This window comes from Hirundo rustica, chromosome 5 (assembly GCF_015227805.2).
Source record: "Hirundo rustica isolate bHirRus1 chromosome 5, bHirRus1.pri.v3, whole genome shotgun sequence".
NCBI classification, from domain to species: Eukaryota; Metazoa; Chordata; class Aves; order Passeriformes; family Hirundinidae; genus Hirundo; species Hirundo rustica.
In genome coordinates, this window is record NC_053454.1 from 5,828,907 (window position 1) to 5,852,821 (window position 23,915).

A 23,915-nucleotide genomic window follows, 5' to 3' on the forward strand; every position below is an offset into this window, starting at 1 on the left:
CGTTCAGACTCTGCATCACATCCTTGCTCTTCCTCTCACCGTCTGTAGCTTTTCCACTTAAGTTCCATACCGAAAAGTCCCCAGACGCGGTTTCAGCCGCCTTAGCCAAAGGGCAGCGAGAAGTGAATTTGGTTTAGAGGTAGCTCAGCACCCTCTGCTGCATCCTCAGCGAACTGCAAATTTCCTTGCAAGTGAAAGACCAATTCCTCGCAAAAGCAAGAAAAATTCTGTGAAGACAGATACCTAAGAGAGCGATATAGGAACTTCCGTCCCTACTGGAAGATAGAAAAAAAACTTGCTTTTTTTTTTTCCCTTCTCCTCTTCTTAAAGAATGAAAAATGAAAAGAATGTAGTCTTTTCAATTTTTTTTGAACAAATTACAGAAGCATTGAACTTGGCAAATTACATTCTTCAAACTGTTTTAACCTTTTCAATTATTTTTTCCTATCTATTATTTTAATTTATATGAGCCGCTTAGATGTAAGTTTTGAAAAAAAAAAAATCACATTATATTCAGTTTTTGGGGTTTTTTTTCATTTATTTTCTGAACTGGGAAGCAAGAGGATGTCATTCAAAAGTGTTTCTCCTTAGCATGGATAGCTCCAGTGTCTTTGCTTTCTTTCTCAAATTATATTGTTTCTCTTCAAAGTGCATTTCAAAGCTGTAATATTTCTGAAGATGAGGTTGTTAGATTTTTTTTTTCTTCAGTATTAGACTGTGGGCTCAAATAGATGAGGTAACAGATGTTAAGTAGAAGATATTACTAGACACTACTAAGTAGTTCAAAGCAGCAATAAAATAATATAAATATCCATTTTCATACTACAGCTCTTTTCTTTATTGATGTGACGTCCCAAGTTCTCTTCTCAGCCTACAGCTACAAAGCACAGTCTGCCTGTGCCCAGCTCTCACCACAGAAAAGGGAAACTGAGGATTACCTGAACCAGGAAGATTGTTACTGAATCTGAGTGGAAACCACTGTGGTGAGCAGGAAATAGAAATCATTCCATTCTCTGTGAATATTTTTTCACGTCTCTGAATGACAGGGAGATTCTTTGTTATTGTGACTGTTGCAGATCTAGCATGTACGACTTTCCTACACAAATTCCTGAAGACAGGGCCCATTTATAATCACAAATTTTAACTGCTTGAAGAGGGCTTGTGGAGTGGGATGAAAGAGAAACAAAACCATTAAAACCAAAGTATTCCACCTGAGTGCAGAATGCATCTTCCAGCAATTATAAAAGCTGTAATACAACTACATGGACTTGGGATGACAACTCTGCAGTGTGATGAAACAGAGATTAGAGAGAATCCCTTCTTGGGATCCAAACAGAAAACCACTGAGGCACACATAATGTCAAAGCTGGCAATCATGTTTCACCAGCCTCACCTTTCAAGCTATTGAAGCTCAACAGGAACTAAAGGAGAGTTGAAATTTTTTAAGAGTTACACTACACACCTTTATTTGAACATGTCTGTGGCACTGTAAAATTAAATCTTTTGACTGGAAGTTTGCTTAGAAGGAAGTTCACTTTGAGATCCCAGCTAAACTCTCAAGTATAAAAATACTAAGGGGGAGAAAACCCACCAACTGTCCCATGGGGAAAAAATAATAATAATAAAAAAGTAAAGACAGTCATACATTAAAATAAGGCAAATGGGAAGTTGAAAATTCCCATGCTGGAGCAGGGCACAGACTCATCTTCCAGAGCAGTGGAAGAAACATGTGATGATTGTAACTCTCTTTTCTCTGTCTCCATGCACTCCTGGGGGACCAGGTAGAGCTGGAAAGGAGGGAGGTGTGGGATGAAGATTTTTGTAAGATTTATTTTACTTCTTATTATCCTGCTGTGGTTTTCTTAGTAATAAACTCAATTAATATCCTCAAGTTGAGCCTGGTTTGCCCATGATGGTATTTGGTGCATGACCTCTTCCAGTCCTCATCTCAACTCCTGGATCTTTCATTAAGTTTTCTCTCTCCCATCCACTTGCGATGTGAAAAGTAAAACATTTCAACTCCAAAGGAATTTATCATATATTCAGGGAACTTTATCTCAAAAAACCACACCAGCTTTTAGTTTTATTGTAACTAAAATAGTCCAGGTTAAAGTTAGGGTCAAAACAAAACAAAGGCATTTGATGACTCAGTCATACCAAAATTTTGCCACATACACAAGGATGGTGGGAATATTAATTTCAGAGTTGCTCTCAGAAGGAAAAGGTTGCATTCTGGCACCCCTTATTCAGAGTCTACAGTTGATATTCCTGTGCAAAAGTAAAAGTAGTCTTCACTGTGTTTTGTCCCTTCATTACAGTTCCCCCATTTCATTCCATTTTGGGAAGAAACTGTTGCTACATAAATCAAATGAACTTTCACAAGCGTGGAACAGATACTGTGTTCTGGGCTCAGCAGAGCCTGATAGAATCTAATATCTCTTGAAATTTACCCCTTTTTCAAGAGTGCAAACAAACGGAGATGCATTGAGTTAGAGCCAAACTTTGGAATTCTGTAAACAAAAATCCATAAATAAATTTCTTTTTTTTTTAGGATTGCAGTCTATCTGTAATACTGCACAGGCACAATTTTTTATCCTGCAGCACAATGCACGCACAGCAAAAAATGCTCATTCAACAAATAATCATGTTTTGCCTTAACACTTAGGTAATGAAGGACTTTTATTTAGGCCTATATATTTGAAACCAGAATTTTGAAAAACAAGAAAAATTTGTACTTCCATCTAAAACTTCAGTAGATGTTAATCAGAAAGATCAGTGATGTTTTAAATACAGTATTCATGCTGAAGAATTTGCTGGTTTATGCCAATTTGACATATTATGGAAGTTACAAATACTTTGATATCCAGAGACTATGCAGTGCTTCTCCAGATGCTTCTTAATCAAAACAATTCACAGATATTTGCTCATCTCTCTGCTGAATGTCCTCCTAAATTAGTTGATCCTAGAATAAAAATACAGGTACAAATGAAGAAAAAAACCCCAAAAACTTGGTAAAACTTAAGTAAAGCTTTATTCATGTAGATTATTTGGGGAATTTATACAAGGAAAAGCAAAACTATCAAAAATTAAAAATACAACATATACACTTGATAAAAACTTTTCTATTGCCGTTTTCATGAACATAAATGTGCTCCTCTGTATTTCCATAAAGGCATTTTTGCCATATTCCAATTCTAGCTACACAAGTGAATCTCCAAAGCTTTAAACTGTATATGAACTGAAATGAATTGCCATCATATAGCCAAATGACATCTATTACTAAAGTTCAATACAGCTACTTTTATTATAACATTATTTTTTCTTACATCATTTAGAGACCCCATCAGGTTCATGCATTATTTCAAATATTGTATCACTGTCCAGAAATTTCACAATTAAAACAATTGTGATGTAAGCTTTTACAAGCTATCTATAAGCCTTCATTCCTTAAAATATTTTAATTTTGGTTTTGAATATTTTTTGAATATTTTATTTGTTTTTATTTTGGTTTTGAGTTAAAAAAACTACTTGGGATGTACAGGAAGGTCACATTTATTACCATGGACTAAAATTGTTTTAGAGATGAATGATCTTTTTAATATAAGTTAAAAGAATATTTCACTTGTGATGCAAACTCAGCAATAAGGAGAATTAGGTTTGCAAGATGTGATTGGTCAGGGTTCTACACGACCTCATCTAGGTTCTCTTTCCCAAAAAGGGCTGGACCATTCAAGGTGCCTTCTGACCAGGGCTGTTCTAGGATTCTGTGACTATGATTCTGTGATTTTATTAATTAATCTGCTCCAGTGCAATTCCCACCCACATCCACCCCACTTGGGCTGATGTTCACGCAGCTGCTTTTGCTAGTTTTATGTTGCATTCAACAAACAACACCCTGGACTAGCTCCATTTTTACTGTGATCTGTGGACATTTACATGGATGTCTTGATATGCAGATCTTTAAGAAATTTGCAGTTGAGATGGAAAATTTGGACATTATCAGATTTAAATCTCTGTTAAAATCCATTTCTGAAGTGAAGCAAGAACACATTTTCACAGCAGATATCATCCCACATATAATACCCAAGGCAAAACACAATCATAAGCACCAACATCTTTCATATTTTGCCAAGAGCCTACTTCCAATTCTGAAATATCATTTTTATTTTGGTTAATTTATTTAAGCTGCTATGCTGAATTTTTTTCAGGAAGTGGTAAAGGTTATTTTATAAATATACTTGCCTTGTTGTCTTTGCAGAAGTCCAGAGATGGTGATTGGCTGCCTTGATAGAGACCGCTGTGGGGAAGGTGATATAAATGGATACAGCTGAGGAGTTCTGAAATCTGAATTAGCCCAGGACCCTCTTTGACTGCTTTGGGATCCAGCTGATGATGGACATGCACTATGTGGTAATCTTATAGGGGTAGATCTGTTAAAGAAATTAATTCATGCATGTGATTTGAGACTACTTCTATAACAATACAACAGATTTCAAAATTACTTCAATTCGATATCTAATGTTTTAAAGGAAAATGTTATAAATTATGTGGTTTTACTTATTGAAGATTTTTATCTATTTCAAGAAGCAGATTGACATAAAATTACAGAATCGGAGGTGGAAAAAAAGAAATACTTTGTTACACAAATTTTAAATTTTTGCTAGGGTGATATACTTGGCTTAATGATTATAAAGAACAAGATTTTAATTTTTCTGGAATGACTTAAAGTTATTTAATAATGTTAATAATTCTCACAGTTTAAGACATTTTCAATGTTTAAATGAAAAACAGAAACACCTGTTGCAGGCTGCATGAAAAGTTCAGGTTGTTCAGAGAACAGCCCTTGTGCAAATATTGTGCTTTCATCTCTGATTTTTGTAACAATGATACAGCAGAGACATTGTTAAACTTCTTCATTATAAAAATTACTAACGCTTTTTATAGGAGTACCATGACTGTAGATGGCAATAAGCTACAGAAGCACAGATTATATCAGCACATTTTTGAAAAACATGATTTTGAAATAAAACTTTCCCCCAAAACCAAACATTCGTGTAGTTGATATCCAGGCTGCACTAAAACACTTCTTCAGATCTAGAATATAACCCTTCAACATACAGATTAATACAGGCCAGAGGGGAAATTTCAGTCTCTTATAGAAGATGGTAACCTCTTGAAAAAGTATTGAATTACCTTGTAGATCCTGCTCCAATATTTCGCCGTGGCATTATTACAGCTGTCTGAGCACTTCTGTAGGACACGCTGCCTGTTGGAATCAGATTTTTGAAAACAGGACCAATGTAAATTACCCATTTTGCTTAAGAGATAACTTTGGAAACAAAGAGTAGTGCTTTTATTGCATGATTTGAGACAAATTCATGATTGATTTATTCAAGAACAAAAAATGGTGCACAATTACAACAGTCAATGAGAAAGCTCAGCTGCCACAAAAACATCATATTGTACGATTCGTACAAATCTTGTTCCAGTTAAACATGTGTTGGTTTCTTTCACCTTCTTTCATTTATTAAACTATCAAGACAGCTGTGCTGAAGTGCTCCAGCTCTTCAGCTGATCTTTTTTTGCCCCATCCACCTCTGAGAAGGAAACTTTCCTTAGTGCACCATTAAATTATTGTTTCCATTTGCCCTTAGTTTTGCACATAAACTTTGATTCCCTCAGCATTGTCCACTGCAAAACTTTATTTGAATGTTCTGAAATCTGCTGAACACATAACTGTTCTACATAAAATTTTGCTGTCTAATAAATATCTATTTATATTTAGACACAATAAAAAAACCAGTTAACCTCAGCTCTCTTTATCTTGTTATGACTAAATTTATAGGCAACCATACATCTAGGAGAGATCTGAGCACATAAATCAGCCATAACACAGAAGAAGCAATTTTTCCTCTTTCATTGAAATTGCATTGCAATTGTATTTGTCTTTGTTTCAGGACACTTACACCATGTAAAAACACAAGAGTGCTAAAAGTTCTTTATGTGGCTGCAGATGGATTCTATGAACTACTGAAGCCAGGTGAAAGCCTGCCTGAGCACGGACTGCTGCAGAAATATGTTGAATGTAAAACCAAGAATGGGAGAGACACACAAATAGCAGGCCTGAAAAGCATTAGAAATTGTGGGAAACTCCTCACTAATAAACAGTTCTCAAGAGACTGAACCAATTCCAGTAGCTGTTACTCAGGGTTTTTTTACATCTGAGTGTTACCCAAGCTCAAGGTATGAAGGAATGAAAGAAAGTAATGGCAGGTAAAAAGTCTTATAGCCTATAACAGTGATAAGGTGAAAAAAAATCACTTTTGAAGAAATTCTTGATCTCAACTACCTCACTTCTGTTATTAAATATTTTTTTTAACTTCCATTTAGTTTCCCCCCTTCTCTTCATGTGATATTTAATATGACATTGTGGACAATGTCACTTTCTGTTAACCAAAACCAGATAAAATTATGAAGCTTAACAGAGGGTCAACAATGTATATTGCAAGTATTCCTGTTCTGTTCAGTCACACATTATAGTTACAGTATTTTCTTTGCAACTGTTGATCTGGCAAAAATCGGTTTGTTTACAAGTAATCATTTTACTGAAGTGAAGAGGTAAGTACTAGGGAAACATTTCATACTTCATTTTAACCATTTCCCAGCTGCTGGATTCAAGTCCACATGGTAAATTCCTCACATCTCAACACAATTCAATTTTTTAGTAAATTGCTAATGTATGGATTTTAATTTATTCATCCTCCTAATGTAACAGAAATGTTATTCAGTTACAAAGTTTACTTTTACTCACCCATACGTCCATCCTGTGGTGGAGTTATTACTGATAATCTTGTTGGACCAGTTGGTGTCTCCAGCTAAATGAATGGCAAGTCATAAACCATACTGTAATAAGCATATTAATAATTAAGATAATTTAAGCAATAGTGTTATATTTTTGAGGTCGACAGAGCCTGCAGATTTCCAGAACTCTCTGCTGTCGGTTTTGTTCATAGCATGAAAACCCAAAACCTAAGAATTAAGTTACTATTTTTAAAGATCTATGGGCTGGTGGGAAATAAACGTATTTTAGATTTATTATAACCTATCACATTCAGATAAGAAGTGTTATAAGACACTCTCACTGTTTTCTATGTTGAAATTCCATTTGCAAGCTAGCAGTTGTTTCTAGATGTTACCGCTCCTAACCAGGATACCAACACCATGAAAATTCCTGCAATGCCCTACTCAGGTATCAGAGCCTTAATGGTGCTTTCAGACTACTGACATTTTAATAATATTGGGATTTTAAGAATTTGCCATTTACTTCAGCATCACAAGTTTAAAAGCCTGTATATGGCATGAGGAGAATATAATCCCAGAAATTCATGTTATGGTTTATTTGCTTTTGGTTTTTTTTGGGGAGCACCTGACTTTCACCCTGCACTAAGCATATCTGAAATCATGCACATCAGAATGGTTTAGGATGGGATGGGGGGAGAATTCTATTTTTTGCAGCATTAACAGAGTAGGAGAAATCAAAAGGATATATGTGTGTAACACAAAAAAATATTTTTAAAAAACCACTTACTTTCCTCATTGGTGAAGGTATGGGATCAATCTCCATTGCCTCCATCCTTGCAAGAAAGGTCAAAGTAAGAATGACATTGTAATAAAAATAATATTTTCATTATAAAGACTAAAATTATGTTAGATTCAAATGTTAAATTTGAAAGACACATAAGTGTTTAGGGCTTATTCCAAAACTCACTAGCAGTAGGAAAAATCTATTCATTGATTCTGAGCTTTGGTTTAGACATTTACAGAGAAAGTTATTTTAAGATTAGCATCATTATTCTTCTATTTGTCTGAATAAATGTGCATATTTATGAATTTGTTGCTTGTATCCACAACAAGGGCACTCTGAATCACTGCTTTGATTGAGGAAAAAAAAGTCACAGTCATAGGTATAGAACAATTTTAGTTTGAGCAAGCTGTATATTCATTTTACTTAAAACGACAGAATCACAGAATGTCTGGGTTGGAAGAGACCTTCAAGATCATCGAGTCCAACCCATGCCCTAACACCTCAGCTAAACCATGGCATCGAGTGCCACATCCAGTCTTTTTAAACACATCCGGGGATGGTGACTCCACCACCTCCCCAGGCAGACCATTCCAGTACTTTATCCTGTGAAAAACTTTTTCCTAATATCCAACCTAAATATCCCTTGAGATACACAGTCTGAGACTGTGTCCTCTCATTCTGTCAGTTGCTGCCTGGAGAAAGAGATCAACCCCAGCTGACCACAATCACCCTTCAGGAGGTTGTAGAGAGTGACAAGGTCACCTCTGAGTCTCATTTTCTCCAGGCTGAACAACCCCAGCTTCCTCAGCTGTTCTTCACAGGGTTTGTGTTCCAAGTCCTTCACCAGTCTTGTTGCCTCCTCTGGACACACTGAAGCATCTCAACGTCCTTCCTAAACTGAGGAGCCCAGAGCTGGACACAGCACTGGAAGTGTGGCCTCACCAGTGCCGAGTACTGGGGAAGAATGACCTCCCTGCTCCTGCTGGCCACACCATTCCTGATACAGGCCAGGTGCCATTTGGCCCTCTTGACCACCTGGGCACCCCGCTGGCTCATGTTCAGCTGCTGGCACCAGCTCCCCAGGTCCCTTTCCTCCTGGGCACTGTTCAGTGACTGTCTCTTGCCTTTAACATTCCAGGGCATTATTGTGGCCAAAATGCAGGACTTGGCACTTGGACTTATTAAACTTCATCTTGTTAGACTCTACCCATCCATCCAACTGTTGCAGATCTCTCTGCAGAGCCCTCCTACCTTCCAACAGATCAACACACACTTCCAGCGTCATCTGCAAATTCACTAATGAAAGACTCAATGCCCTCTTCCATGTCATCAACAAAAATATTGAACAGAACTGGTCCCAGCACAGACCCCTGAGGGACACCACTGGTGCCTGGCCCCAGCTGGATGCAGCACCATTCAGCACCCCTCTCGGGGCCCGGCCATGCAGCCAGTCCCTAACCCAGCACAGAGTGCTCCTGTCCAAGCCATGAGCTGCCAGCTTATCCAGGAGCGTGCTATGGGAGAAGTGTCAAAGGCATTGCTGAAGTCCAAACAGACAACATCCACAGCCCTTCCTGCATCCACCAGGTGGGTCACCTGGTCATAAAAGGAGACTAGGTTGGTCAAACACGACCTACCCCTCCTAAACCCATGCTGGCTGGGTCTGATACCCTGGCCATCCTGTAAATTCTGTGTGATGACACTCAGTATAAACTGTTCCATTATCTTGCCAGGTACTGAGGTCAGGCTGGCTGCTCTATAATTACCAGGAGCCTCTCTCCCGCCCTTTTTGTGAATGTGTGTCACATTGGCCAGTTTCCAGTCATCTGGAACCTCACCAGTGAGCCAAGACTGTTGGTAAATGATGGAGAGTGGCTTTGTAAGCTATCTGCCAGCTCCCTCATTACCCTGGGATGGATCTCATCTGGGCCCATAGATTTATGAGTATCCAAGCATCTCAGCAGTTCTCTGACTGCCTCCTCTTGGATAATGGGGGGACCATTCTGTTCTCTAGCACCATCAACCAACCCAAGAGAACAGCTGTCTTGAAGGCAAGTCATCTTCCCACCAAAAACTGAGGCAAAGAAGGCATTAAACATTTCTGCCTTCTCCCCATCTGCAGTTACTAAGTTCCCTCCCTCATCCAATAAAGAACAAAGGTTGGCCTTACCCTTCCTTTTACCATTAATATACTTGTAGAAACATTTTTTATTATCCTTTACAGAAGTCACCATTTTAAGTTCAAACTGAGCTTTGGCCTCCCTAATTTTTTTTCCTACATGCTCTAGCAGCCCCCATAAATACTTCCTGAGAGACCTGACCCTTCTTCCAAAAATGATATATCCTCCTCTTATTCCTAAGTTCCTCCAAAACCTCCTTGCCTTACTGAGCCTTACTGGACTGGCTCATCCCATCTAACCTGAGACAACCACAGTGTCCATATACATGTCTAAACAATAAATATAGTTTTTCTCTATGGTAAATGGAGAGTGTCCCACTAATTGATCTATCCATTCCTCCAAAAGTTCTTTGGAATAAGGTCATGTCTTAGATTTCTTTCTAGTAACCACCATCCATACTGTAATGTGTACTTGGATAGATAAGACTGTCCTCAGTTCTTTCATATTTGAACAGTTTGCAAAAACAAAACACAAAATCAGAAAATATTTTAACCTCACTACAAAAAGGTTACTTTATGTATAAAATATTAGTTAAGATTTTAACTGAAAATTTAAAAATTGTACCCACGTTTCAGAAGTTGAAGGACGACTGGAATGAAGAGAATATGAAGAATAAACATTCTGTTTTCTTGAAGGAACTGAAGTCATTAAGAAATTTAATATTAGAATACAGCTATGTTGACAGGCATTCCATAGTTAATATTTTAAACCAACACTTCTTACTGGAAAATGGATTTCTGCTTGTACTGGAAAATGGCAGTGGTGTAGTTTTTTCAGGAGGTTTCGTACTAAAGGGGAAAGAAGAAACAACAGATATAAATTAAAAGCTGGTTTGATTAGTTCACATGTCTAACTGGTCAATAAAGTATAAAATCAAAGCATTTTATCCATCAGTAGCAGGTTTTAACATAACATGATTTTCCATGAAGCAAAGTAAGAATTTATTTGGTAAATGTATGAACTTGCTGTTTACATCACAGTATCTGCAGTGCTCATTACATACCCCAAAATACCAAATTTGGCACAATATTATGGCAAAGGACTTTAGAGAAAAAAAGATGCTAAAATACAATGATTAACTATAGCTAAGCACAAAATTAATTTCATTTAATGAAATTATATATTTACCAAACTTTAAGAAATCTAGTTGTCAAATTAAATGTTGGCATTTTCATGTTATTCAACAACTACTTTGTAAAACTAGTACCTTTGACAAGAACCATAAATAGGAGGAATATATTTACTAAACAAGCAAGGAAAGGCCCAAGGACACTACTCTCTTGGTAGAACTCAGGAAAAAAAGAAAAGAAAAAATCAAAAATTCACTCTGTATTTGATATAACCAAGATACAATTTATTTGAGATGCAGACAAGAAAATGGAGGCAGTGAAAAAAAAAATATAAATTGCAATAATCCACCACATACATAGTTTCCTTTATACTGTTTTTTCTTTCTGTTACATTACACCAAGCAGCCTGAGAGAGCAAAATAGAGAATTATGTGGATTTAAGAGTCAAGGGAAAATCTGTACTTAAAAAAAAAAAACCCAACAACAAAAAAACCAAATCAAACCAAACCAAACCAAACCAAAACCAAAAAACCACAAAAAAAAACACACAAAAAAAACACAGGAAAGAAAGATCAATTAAAGATCAAATCTGTGCAATTAAAATGCTGGATTCATGAACTGGCTTATTAAGGAGATTTAAATAACATTTATGGCTCTGTGTTGGAAATAAGTAAGATGAAAAGACGAAGGTGTATCAGTCATCGAGCAGGGGGATAATGATGAGTGACCTCTTGGCTACCACCTTGAAACAGTTGAGAAAAAGGACGAATTCAAGATGAGTCAAGAACTTAATTTTGACTAGAAACAGAAACCATGAGAACCATGTTACAAAACTCTAGTACCTTTGTAAATGGGCTAAGTTACCAGGACAGGCATGGTAGTACTTTCCAGCCTGCGAAGTCCATTGCAAAATACACAAACATGATTATGTAACTGCAAATAAAAAATTAAAACTGAGAATCTATGTGACAGAATTTATTAAAAGTTAATTTTTGGAGTTAACTACTGAGCTGTGTTTCAAAATAAAAGAATTTCTTCTTGACAGGATTGATCATTGTGAATAAGATGGATCTGATGTCAGAAATCACCACACATTTATTTCTGTAAAAATATATGAGGAAGGCAAACAAAACATGACATTTTTATTGCTTTATCAATTAAACTGATTACATTTACTTTTGCTGCAATAGACTTCTTACCATTGTATCTGTTGCATTTGTTGTGTTACTTTCTTGAGAGACTCTTCCAGCTTTGCTATCTGTGAGATAATCAGATTTAAACAAAGTCTATTTGTGTGATATACAGCTTCATTTTCATCCAACTAGTATTCTAAAGTGTTGAAAGGCTGCTTTCTATTGGTTTTAATCTTAAAACATCATTGCTATTCCAGATTTATTGGAGCTGTTATGGCTGTGTTATGGACCCATTAAACAGTCAGTCTAGAAGAGATATGCTTCTTTTTGGCCATTAAAGACTTAGTTTGATTACCTTTCCCTAAGTGTGCTGATAATATTGGATAAATGAATACTAGGAAAAGTGCTTAAAAATAGTTTTATTTTCTCTTGCTTCCTATTTTCCATATCTGATATAATAGCTTTGTTATGATTAATATGGAGTTATGTGCAAAAGCTACCAAAAAATGTACAAAATACTATGTTCTCATATTTCTCATTTAAGATTCAAAATGTATTCAGTTCACTGCAGTATAAGCTTAAGTGAAAAGTATTTCCTACTACATTAGAGACACAACCAAAAATATCTCCATTAAACAATGTTATGAGCTGGCAAAATTGAAGAATATTAAGGTCAAGAACACTAGGTCAGCTACCTAGTATGTGTATTTTTTACAGGCTTTCATTATGTGAGCATACATTATATTTTATGAAGGATGTAAAAATTTACTCAACAACTTCAATATTGCATCTGCACTTTATCTTTAATTTCCATCATGTGACTCTAATCCTTCACACTGTTCATATTTTGATTTGAAAGCAAATTATGGATTTTTTTTGTTAACTTTTCATGCTTCTCAAACTATTATTTAATAAAATCACCTCATTTATAAAATCATATTGTTTGTGGGAGATACTATGCCCTTTTTGCAGATGCAAAACTCTGCAAAACAGATTAAAGAAAAAATGTAATTTATATAAGACCTAGTTTTTGGTATTCTGTTATCTTCTTATGAGAGCTAGGTTTGATTAAGAAAGGGACCAGTCAGGAAGAATGTACTTTACCCTGTCACTCTCTAGGACTGGGTAATTTTAAGACCAAAGTACCTTAAAGAAGGTGAGTAACTATTTGATTTTCAGTACTTCGGGCTCCTAGCATAACAGGGCATTGAGACCTGCCAAGAATATGAACAGCAAGTGCCCACCATCACCTGCACCCTAATATCTGCACAACTCACAAAACCAGCAACAAAGCAATTTAATGAAGACCATGAGACCTTGCTGGTTGACAGTGACAAGGATGACAAACTAGAAATAAGGAATGGGACCTGAAACAAGACAACCTGTCTTGAGAAACCTGAATTCTGTTTGATACAACCAGCCTCTCCTGACCCTGATCCAATGCAAGCAGTTTTAACACACTAACAATACACAGAATGGGCAAAACAACAACAAACCCACCCAAAAGAAAGTGCAATTGAAGGAGCAACCAGCTATATTTTCAGCTGTTTCTGTACTATCACCTGAACACCTTCCTTAGGTCAAGCACCGTCCCTGAGTACTTTACAAACACTGCTGAGTGAATGTCTCAACAGTAAACAACTTAAAAAAATTACCATTACAAAGTATCAAAACTCTCCACAGATTCTTTGGAGATAACACCTCTATTTATGCTGAATTCTATTAAGATATTTGTTTCACTTTGTCTACAGGTTTTAGGAGTTGGTACAAAGGATTAGAACGGGGATGAAATCAGGATTCCTCCCTGGCCTGGCTTTGAAAGCAGGAGGACAGGACTCAAAAAAACTACACACATCACAGTACACTATGAGTGATCCCAAAATGCATTCATGAAGAGGGAAGAATGGGCAACAGTCATTTTCCAAGCTTTCTATCCATGACAATCATACCAGAAACTCTCCTCACACATGAAATGACCAACTGAGCAGCTACACGAGCTTTCCTCTATCATTTCATACATGGGGCACCCACTCATGGGTCAAGTCACCATCACGGCCAGGTAGCTTTAAGCAACATTCCATGTCCTTAGAAATAAAAGAAACATCCAACTATTTAATCAAATACTTAGAAGTAGCTGAAAAATGAAAAAGAAAACTGTCTTTCAACCTACAAAGGAAGAAGCACGGTCATAAATGCAGTACCTGTTCTTCACAGAATAATTAATTCTGTCTATTTAAGATTAACCAGCTCACAACTCAAATATTATATTAAAAATAGTCACCAGAATTAATAGATTCCTCAAAGACTTTAAGCAAGTAAAAACTGGTATTTATGATGACAGTAATGGGTCAGTCCTGATAAATTATTTGAAGCATTCCAATAAAAGATTAATATAGTTTCTAGAAATAAACCAAAGGAACAAGACAAACATAAACAAAACCCTAGAAAATCACAATTAGAATTACCTTTTGTTTGTGGTGTGTTAATAAACGCTTACGATATTTTTCTTGAAATTCTGAAATCTAAAAATAAATACAGTTATATCAAGTTTTACATAATTACGTTTATGCACCTCAGCAAAGTGATGGAAAAGAACTACTTCACACTATGCAAAGTATTGTGTCTTTTAACAGGCAGTTAATATGTCTTCTATAAATCCTCTTCAAAAAAATTCCCAAACTATTCTAAGTTATTATCACTGACAGACAAAGTCTCATAAAGTTAATTTAATCCAATATGACCTACAGTAGAGCGGGTAGATGTATTTCACTGAAGTTATATTTTAACACTATGTTCAATAAAAAGGTAAAGACATTAGAAAGCCAGTTTAGCTGCAGCATTTCTTATTCATCAGTGCTAAGCAAACACATAAAATTAATGGCAACATAAAAAGTAATCTGTCTTACTGGCAATTATTATGTGCCTTGTAAAAATACCCTGTTAATTAAAAAATAATAGTTAGACACACTGTCTGGTGATGGGTAAGCACTTCTTATGTCCAAATGAGGACCATAAACCATGACAAGTTAAAAGTAAAAATGACAAGGTAGGCTAGACAAGAGCTTGAGGAACAAATTACCATAGGCAGTAACATCTAATAAATCTTTCTTCTCACACGTAAGGACTATGGGAATAGAGACAAGCAAGAAGAAACACACCAAGAATATAAACCGATAGAGTAATATTCAAATTAAAGTTACTTTTTATTCCCTGTGGAAGAACCTGGGAGGTTCCCCTTGAATACTCATCAAAGGATCAGGTGTGTCTTCAGAACAACTGATGGAAGAAATACCCACTTAGAAAGTGACGGCTCTGAGCTGCCTCCCTTCACTCAGAAATGAGTTCTTGGGTCTAAGAGAAACCTGAATTTGTCAGTTTAGTGCTCAGTACCAGTCAAAAAGTAAATCAGATCCTACCGGTGGTTTAAAATTGAATAGGGGACATCATCATTCCCCTTTAAAAAATGCATGTTCCTATATCCTGAGTCTGCTCAACAACTCAGAAAGGATAGAGTAGGTCTGAAAACAGTTCAGATTAATCAGAGGTATGCAAGAACGTCAGTAAAAGAATGACTACACAGAATATGAATCTTCATGGCTGAAAAAACTGTAGTTGAAGAAGGGATGCATCAGCAGTCTAAAACTAATGATTAGCACAGATGAAGTGCATGAAAACGGATACTTTTCCCTCCAGAATCAGATTCAAGAGTGAGAACAGGTTAAAACCTGAAAAATGAAACAAACATCATGCAGTGAACAACCTGTGGACCTCCATTCCACAATATGAGACAGATTGCTAAAATTCAGGAAACAACCTGAGAATTATGTGGGGAAAAATGTCCACCACAAGGTTCTGAATGCAGAGGACCAACCCCACCTTCAGAAGTCCCTGTGCCACAAGCTGTTGAAAGCTGGGCAGCTCTTCTAAAGATGTATCACTACATCCAGCTCTGCTCTCATGCTTCCCTAAGCACCCACCCATGTGACAAGAGATGAGATTAAATAAAATGCTCTTATGTCTTTTGATGCTGGGACAAGTTCTGAACATACCTCAGTGCCTTCACTACACTTCAGTATGTTCCCAACAGCTTATCTCAGGCTACAGAAAACCTACCTCAGCCTTGAGAGATTGAGCCCTCTTTTTTCCTTCCTTTGGCACATTATGGAAGTTTGTATTCCCATGTGATTGGAGGTGTGGTTCCCTGCATTTGTTCAGTTTAGGGACTAGCTGCTGATCCTGCTGTTAAAGAGTTGCCTTTTGCAGTCACTTCTGCATCTGAGGAGAAGCACAGCTCAGGAAAGGGGCCAAGCTCAGCTTTGGAAAAGTCTGTGAAGCCTGGGGTAAAGCAAATGTGAATCCATGAGCACTGCTGGAGAAAACAGGTGATATTCCCTGGGTTATTGTTCTGCTGGATCAGGAAGCTCACCCAAAGATCAGCAAGTCCCAGCCCAAGGAGATAAGAATAGACAGGGAAGGCTGCAGCTGGGCCCAGGGACAATGCACTACTGGAGTGGTTGAAACTGCTGCTGAAATGCACAGGAAGAGGGACAAGGACATGAAGCCCAAAAGCCAAGCTGAAGAGATGCAGAAAATGAGGAGGAAATGGGACTTTGTATGCACTCATTTAACACAGTTACTGAAGTTCTTGACTGGAAACTAAGCCTGAAGAAAGGAATCCTATCTGGAATTCACAGAAAGCAGGAGGAAAATGACCTTGGAATCATTTACTGCATTTATCTGGGAAAAAAAAAAGAGGTGTGTTTTGATTAAGAAAAAAGAAAAAAAAAAATTAAAAAGAGAGCACAGTCAGCTCAGGACTGTAGCCAGCTCAGGTTTTCACTGTGTAACTTTTTATTGCTATAATTAAGGCACACTCTGTGGGCATGTGTAAGCTTCTGGCAGATCTAATTTTTCATTGAATGGTATTAAAAGTGATTTTACACCATTAAAATAACCAGACTAGTGGTCCTTAGAGAAAGTTTGAAAATATAAGCAGTGACCATAATGAATAATTTATGTCTCCTTAAGAACCTAGAAACTGTGGAATTAAGGAAGTAAAGATGGTAATGGGCATACATTCATTTTCAAGCATTCACTCCTATACTCCTCCCATTCACATAAAAATCAGTAGGACTTGCTGATTATTTTACAGAGTTCAAAAGTTTTAAGGCAGATTCACCTGTGATATTTCTTTTGTATATTTCTTCAATAACACATCTGCTCGCATGAACAGTGATTGAATATCAGGACTTGTCTATAAAGAAATGAAAATATACCAAGGTTAGCATTTTTATTAGCAAGTCATATTAAATAAAGTCCTTTGTACAGGACTGATGTACATTAAAAAAAAAAAAAAAAAAAAAAAATTGGCTGGTAAGAGAGGGGTAATGCACAAATTGAAAATAGGCCTAATTTTCTTTAATGGCCTTATCAACCATCTGGAAAGCATTGGCTTTTGTATAAATATATTATCCACATATATATTTATTGTGATTAAGACAGTACCAGTGTCCAGAGGACATTCCAGGATGCTGTGGTCCCTGGAATTTGCATTGCATTCACACCAACAGCCAGGTTTCTGGCAGCCCCTTTCCAGGCTTTTTGCTTCTCACCATTCCCAGCCCCATCCTACAATCAGTTTTGTTCCTAAGTCCGTTTTCAGAATAGTTTCAGTGCTGACTGGGATCCCTTTGTCCCTCTCTGTCCAGCAGAATATTATCCTAGAATAAGGAAAGAGCCCAAAAGTAATTGTTGAATTTTAAGTATTTTATGACTTGTGTCTTTTAATTAGAGATCATGATGTGGCCCCCTCACAAACGGCCACTTGTGCTTTTAAAAGAGTTGAGTAAGTGGTCTATATCTAAGCCATCATTGTAATAAAATATATATTCATTACTTATGGTGAGGAAAAAAATGCTTCAAAATATAAAGTGAATTTTTGAGTAATAACATTTGGATATCTATCCAAACCTACAAACCAGTGTAGATAACTTAAGCGTTACTTTAATCCAGAATACACAAATTTCTAATCTGTTCGTAAGAAAAACAAAGAAAATACAACTCCAAAATAGTTATACTAGTTATAGCACTAAGTTGAAATAGTTAAACAGCTTTCAAAAACAATGTATCTAAGGGAAAAAAAAAAATCTACCTGTCAACTGGATGGCTCTCTTTGATTTACTGTGATTGTGGAAGAGAAGGCAGGCTTACAACTACCCCAAATTTGAATAAAAAGACCAAAAATAATGCTTCTCCTTTGACAATAGGAGAAGGCTGTCCTAGAAAGAAGGCAGCCTTCATGCAAGGAACCACTTTTCAAAATCCAGTAAAAGAACCGAAACTGCTGTAGGAAAAATCTAAATTACTCCCAGGAGTATTAAAAATCTCAAAAAGCTTTAAAAATAGAAAGATTTAAAAAGATGAATTATTAAAAGAAATAACAACCAGGCCACCTGTGAATGAAATGTATGTTTTCTGGGATACTAAGAAAGCAGAAGGATAATTGCAGTCACTTAAATGAAAAACAGTACATTGAAATCAAAAAGGGTTAGTCTTTGTTCCACTTTGAAATGCACAAACATCTAGAAAAACAGTATTTTTACCTACACCAAATATAGGTTAACACTAGCATTAAGTCAAATATCCAAGATTAAACAACAGCCAAAGGTATTTTCAATGTATGTTTAAATTAAATCTTTGTAACAATAAAAGGAAATTAAGTCTCTTATGTAAGAAAACTAATTGTGCAAGGAGCTAAACCAACAACTTGGATTTGCAGTAGATTTGTACCTTCCGTTTCCCATGTTGTGACATCAGCTACTGGGATGTCCTGTGCAGCAACTGATGATGGCCTGCACTGTTTGCTCACTGCAGAGCTGCATGCTTTAGGAAAACTGGTCTTCCTTGTTTTCCCCAGCTATTAATTTTTACAGAACTCACAGGAAGTAAATAATTGTATTTGAGACTTCCTCTGCAATTCTGCATTTGGTTGATATTAGGCAAAGCATTCAAAAATTTCCAGCTGACAGATGGAGAAACACAGACAGACAGAGAAAGACAGACAGACAGACAGCACAGCTAACCTACCTATGCTGTTTCAGTAAAGAAAATACAAACAGGACAACAATATTCAATCTTGAAAAAATAAAATATTCATAAAAACACATTCAGACTCTTTAAATTAAATGCATTCATAGGAGCCAAGCTTCTGCAATCTATTTAGAGATCTATCAAAGATATGATCTTGGTTTAAGTACCTATCAGATTTGAAAAAAATAAAACCCAACCAGCTTTATGCTGATGTAAAAACTCTTTCAAATAAAGATTTGTACAACACTGTTTGTATTTTATCTGCTGCATGGAGGAGTAGCAGATGTTGCTATGATATTCTGAAATACTGAACAGCCAGATTCTGATTTATCACAACACTTAACCATCCTCTGGGAAAAAGCAAGTGGGGATCATGAGGCACAGACGGAGGACATAAAGGTGACAAGAATGCATTACTGTACAGATGAGAATATTTAACGTGTATATGTTGATTACCCCAACATACTATTTAATTAGCAGTTCTTACACATTTATAGGACCTCCTCCTCATTGGGAATTCTTCCATTGCATCAAGCTCATAAAGCTTACCAGGTATATTTCCACTCAGGTTCCTGAATTATAGAACCATGACTTTTTTATATGCATCTTTAATTATCATTCCAATCACTTTATCTGTTCTTAATCAAGGATAAGCAATCATCATTAATGTCTTTTTTAAAGAATATGGTAATTTTCTTCCTTCCAGCCCTCCAGAGCAGTGGCAGGTTCTAATGAAACATCTAATATTTTTGCTAGTATCCCAGTCATTGCATTTGTCAGTTCCTTCTGTGCCTTTGAAGTAAATTATCAAGTCCTGCTGCAATGGTGCAATTTAAGACTGATGTAACTTAAAAATTAACATTGTTTTGAGCAAGGTGTTGGACAAGATGATCTCTAGAGGTTCCCGGAAACTTAAATTATTCTTTGACTGAAATTAATAACAAAGTTTGCAACAACAATAGGTTGATATAGAAAGCACATTAAAATATGTCAGTTAGAATTTTTATGAAAGGCTTTTTGATTTTTTTCATATTTGATTACTGTGTGCATTGTTACTGTGTGCATTGTTCCTTTGTATTATTATTGCATTTTGTTGTTTTGTTGCAATTTTTTTTAGTAGCATTATGTTCTTCTATGTGCAAGATTCCTAGGAGGCCTTCATGTTTAGCTGTATTGGATTTTACTAAATATTTTTAGTGCTGCTCTTTTAACCTTGTAAGGCATTACCTCTTAGGTAGGCACCGGTCTACAAAAACATGAATGTTTTCATAATCTATTTAGGAAATCAGCTAAAGAGAAGCTTGCTTCTCAGAGAAATGGCAAAATTAAATATTTTTAATGATTAATCAAGAAAGGTAATGAAAAGCCCTTAATTCTCCAGTGAATAACTAGAACTCGCAACAATATTTCAAACCCTTTCTTAATCACACAGCCACAAGGAAGACAGTTAAGAGAAAACAGGGGAAAAAAAAATCTAATCCACTTGAAAACACTGCTGAGCCATCATGCAGGTTTTCAGTTCGGTCCATTACATGAAACGATTCATTACAGTTCATTTTCTGTGACACACAAATGCCAAAATCAATAAACATTTTTCCACATTTTGAAAGTAGTCACTGATGTTACACAGTAATCAGCCACATTTTTGGAAAGTTTAGAACGATTTGAAGTCTAGTGGTACCTGAAAACCTAAAAAGTGTCCACAGGCTTCAATTTGAAGGAATATATACAACAAAAAGCTGAGCTGTCTAGTGCCTAAGTACCTAAGTTTAGCAACATATTATCAGTAAATATTCATGTCACAGTTGGCAAAAACAAAAAAGGAAGTAATTTTTTAATGCAAATAGTTTAGCTGTTAAGCAAAGCACACATTAATGTAATGCAACAAAACTAAAGCTTGATTTACCTCTTTTGAAAGGACTAGGGTACGACAAGCACTTCTACAGACCAAACATTCATCTTTTTTGCCTGTAAGGTAAAGGCACATTTAAAATATAGCTCAAACTGAGTACATATTGAATACATTGTAAATAGAATACGATGCCTAAACCTCTGGAGCTTGTGGAATAAATCTGTAGGTTATACAAGTATGAATAAACATGAATAAAGAATTTGATTCTATAACCGTTACACAGAGCTGCGCAGGAAAAATGTGTGTGAATGTCATCAGGCCTTACTCCTGTAAATAAGCATTGATGTAAATCATTTTATGAATATCATTAGTGTCACAGAATGCAGGTGACTTTTAGTTCCCTTGATTTAAATAGGACTACTTGCCTGGTTTAATTAAATGTATGCTTAAGTACACTAATGACTTACAGTCAATCTGATACATTGCTTTTTAGACTGGGGCACAGTTGGGTTCTCCCAAGAAAACGTATGAAACCCAAAGGTCAAGGAATTAATAATTTTACCTTTTGAATTCCTCCAGTAAGAAAACAATAAAATCACTTTTTAAAAACTTTTTGACCTTTAAACTCTTTAATTAATTGCAAACATAGTAGAAATAACTATAGCAAATGCAAATTAATTCAATATTTATAATTGATAATTTCACTCGTTACTGCCTTTCTGAAGATTGCAAGGATCCATGTTTATAAACATCTTTAAATGCATTTTAAACCTTCTATTCTCATTACTATTGAATTCACAGCAAACAGACACATAATTTCCCACATGTTTTTCTGCCAAACAATATTAACAGTGGAAAGGATGTTCATGTTCTAGGAGCCTGCAAGCTGTAGAGGCTGCATTTTATGATCCTCTATCCTCAGTAACAACCCTGTGAAAATGTCTAGTCCAAAGTCTTTAGTTCTGAAATACAGATTGATCATTTCTTCTGTGTGCCCTTACAAAAACCAGGGCATTTAGCATGATGTGAAAGGGAAAAACATTGATATTTGTCCACTGCATTTTTTTCTTTTGGAAAACTTTATTTTTCCTCTTTCCCACAGATCTTTGTCCAAGAACATCGGAGGAATCCCAGAATACGACTCTGGAATTCTGCATTACACAAGAGCTTCAAATCATCACCCCCAATCTTTCCTCATGCTGCTGAAAGTTTTCAGGAACAATAGTGAGCCTTAAAACTTATTAAAACTACTTCCAAAACATACCCTAAGCAAATCCTACGGGTTTTAAATTGCTCTTTCACAAAGGAAAAACCATTATTTTTCCCAAATTAGCCAGAACAGAAACCCGTATTTCTGGGGTAGTTTTTTTTTTTACAAAATTATGGATCGTAAACATCCAGAATCCAGTTTTATTACAGCCTCCACTGCCTGCGCCCAAGGCTTGCTCTCAAAGCCACCTCCACCTGGAGGTGGACACAGACGGGTTTTAGTGTTCAAAGCAAATCTACAGGAAATATTGGAAAGGCTTATCAGTAACATTCGAAAAAGTGCTCAGGGCTTTCTTTTTTTTCCCACAGCGGGTCAGAAATACCAATGTTTGGTGCGGACGCGTGCACGCCTGCACAGCCCGCCTCGCCGGGCGCGCCCCAGCAGCCATTACCTTTCTGCAGGCAAACCTCACAGAAAACGTGGCCGCAGCTGGTGAGGCAGAACCGCGGCGTGGGGTTGCGGGGCTCGCACAGGCAGGAGTTGCAGAACGCGGGCATGGCCACGGGGTAGTGGAGCAGGAGGGCCCGGCGGCGGCCCGGGGCTGGGGCAGAGCCGCTCGACCTCCAGCCGAGCCCCGCGGGTGCGTCCCCGCCGCGTCCCGCCCGCTGAGGCGGCCCTGAGGGCAGCGCCCCGCGCCTCTCCCGCCGCGGGGCCTCGGGGCGGCAGAGCTCGGTCCTCGCGCACACACCCCCAAAAACTTTGGGTTTTGTGGCCTCTCACTCCCAAACTGGAGCGGTACGGACACAAACGGAGCTCTGAGACATCCCTTCTGCCGTCCCCAAACGTGGGGGAACTGAACTGCACCCACAGGGCCGCAGGCTCCTGGAAGGGGCTTCAGCAGGTACCCCGCCCTGCTCTCTCCTCCCGGGTCAGAAAAAAGAGAGCGCGAGAGAACATAATTGTGGATTTCACTGTTTTAAATGCAAGAATCCAGGAAGTTTGCTAATTCTCTAGCTCAGGTGTGCTATGGCATCTTCTGTTGTGGAAAAGGAGCAAAAGCAGATTTGATGTTCATTTATAGATAATAATAATAATAATAATAATAATAATAATAATAATAATAATAATATACCCTATTGCTTGGTAGTGTCCCTTGATGCAAATTTTAGGGAGAAAGTCCACTACAGACCTAGTTGGAGTGCAGACTGTAGCTCTGAGTATGACAGAGCCAAAAACTGCAGGGGAAGCTTTTAATTTCACAAAGGATTCTGCCCCCAAAGTGCTTCCCAAAGGAACTGTGAGTCAGCTTCTGCTTTATGGAGTTAATTAAAAATCTTGAAGGCGACTGAAAACATTTCATAAAAGCAAAGATGATGATGATATGATGATGATTAGTATTATTAATAATAGTAGTACCAGTAGTAGTAGTAGTAGTAGTAAAGAATTAAGCAATCACAAGTTATATTCAAGACTCCCAAGTCCCAGTGCTGAATCTATAGTCTTTGAGTATAGACCTAATTAATATGGTGGAACATGATCAGCTCTTTTATAAATTCTGAAACATTGCTTGTCCTGGATTACCAGCTGGAATGTATTGTAAGTGAAATGAGTTATGTTTGTCATTGGGATGTGGTTAGGAGCCTTACACTAAATATCAGCTGCAGTCTGAACCACAACCTTGTTGCAACACTTTATTACTTTTTTCTTGGACTTCATACACCATATGGTTTTAACACATATTTCCTTTTACCCACCACCATTATGTTATTACATGACATGTTGTGGGTGAGTGCTCT

At 36.9% G+C, this 23,915-nt stretch overlaps 1 protein-coding gene across 1 annotated transcript; it reads right to left on the reverse strand.

Annotated features, from left to right (window-relative positions):
* Window positions 1-2,824: 2,824 nt before the first annotated feature.
* RNF212 (ring finger protein 212) lies at window positions 2,825-22,686 on the reverse strand. Its single transcript, XM_040064138.2, has 12 exons — window positions 22,571-22,686; window positions 20,964-21,025; window positions 17,148-17,222; window positions 14,434-14,490; window positions 12,035-12,093; window positions 10,489-10,553; window positions 10,334-10,403; window positions 7,589-7,634; window positions 6,812-6,875; window positions 5,194-5,266; window positions 4,243-4,430; window positions 2,825-2,962 (listed from the first exon to the last, which is right to left on the reverse strand). The coding sequence occupies exons 1-12, from the start codon at window positions 22,674-22,676 to the stop codon at window positions 2,925-2,927; spliced, it is 903 nt and encodes a 300-aa protein (XP_039920072.1). The 5' UTR covers window positions 22,677-22,686; the 3' UTR covers window positions 2,825-2,924.
* Between the last annotated feature and the right edge of the window lie 1,229 nt (window positions 22,687-23,915).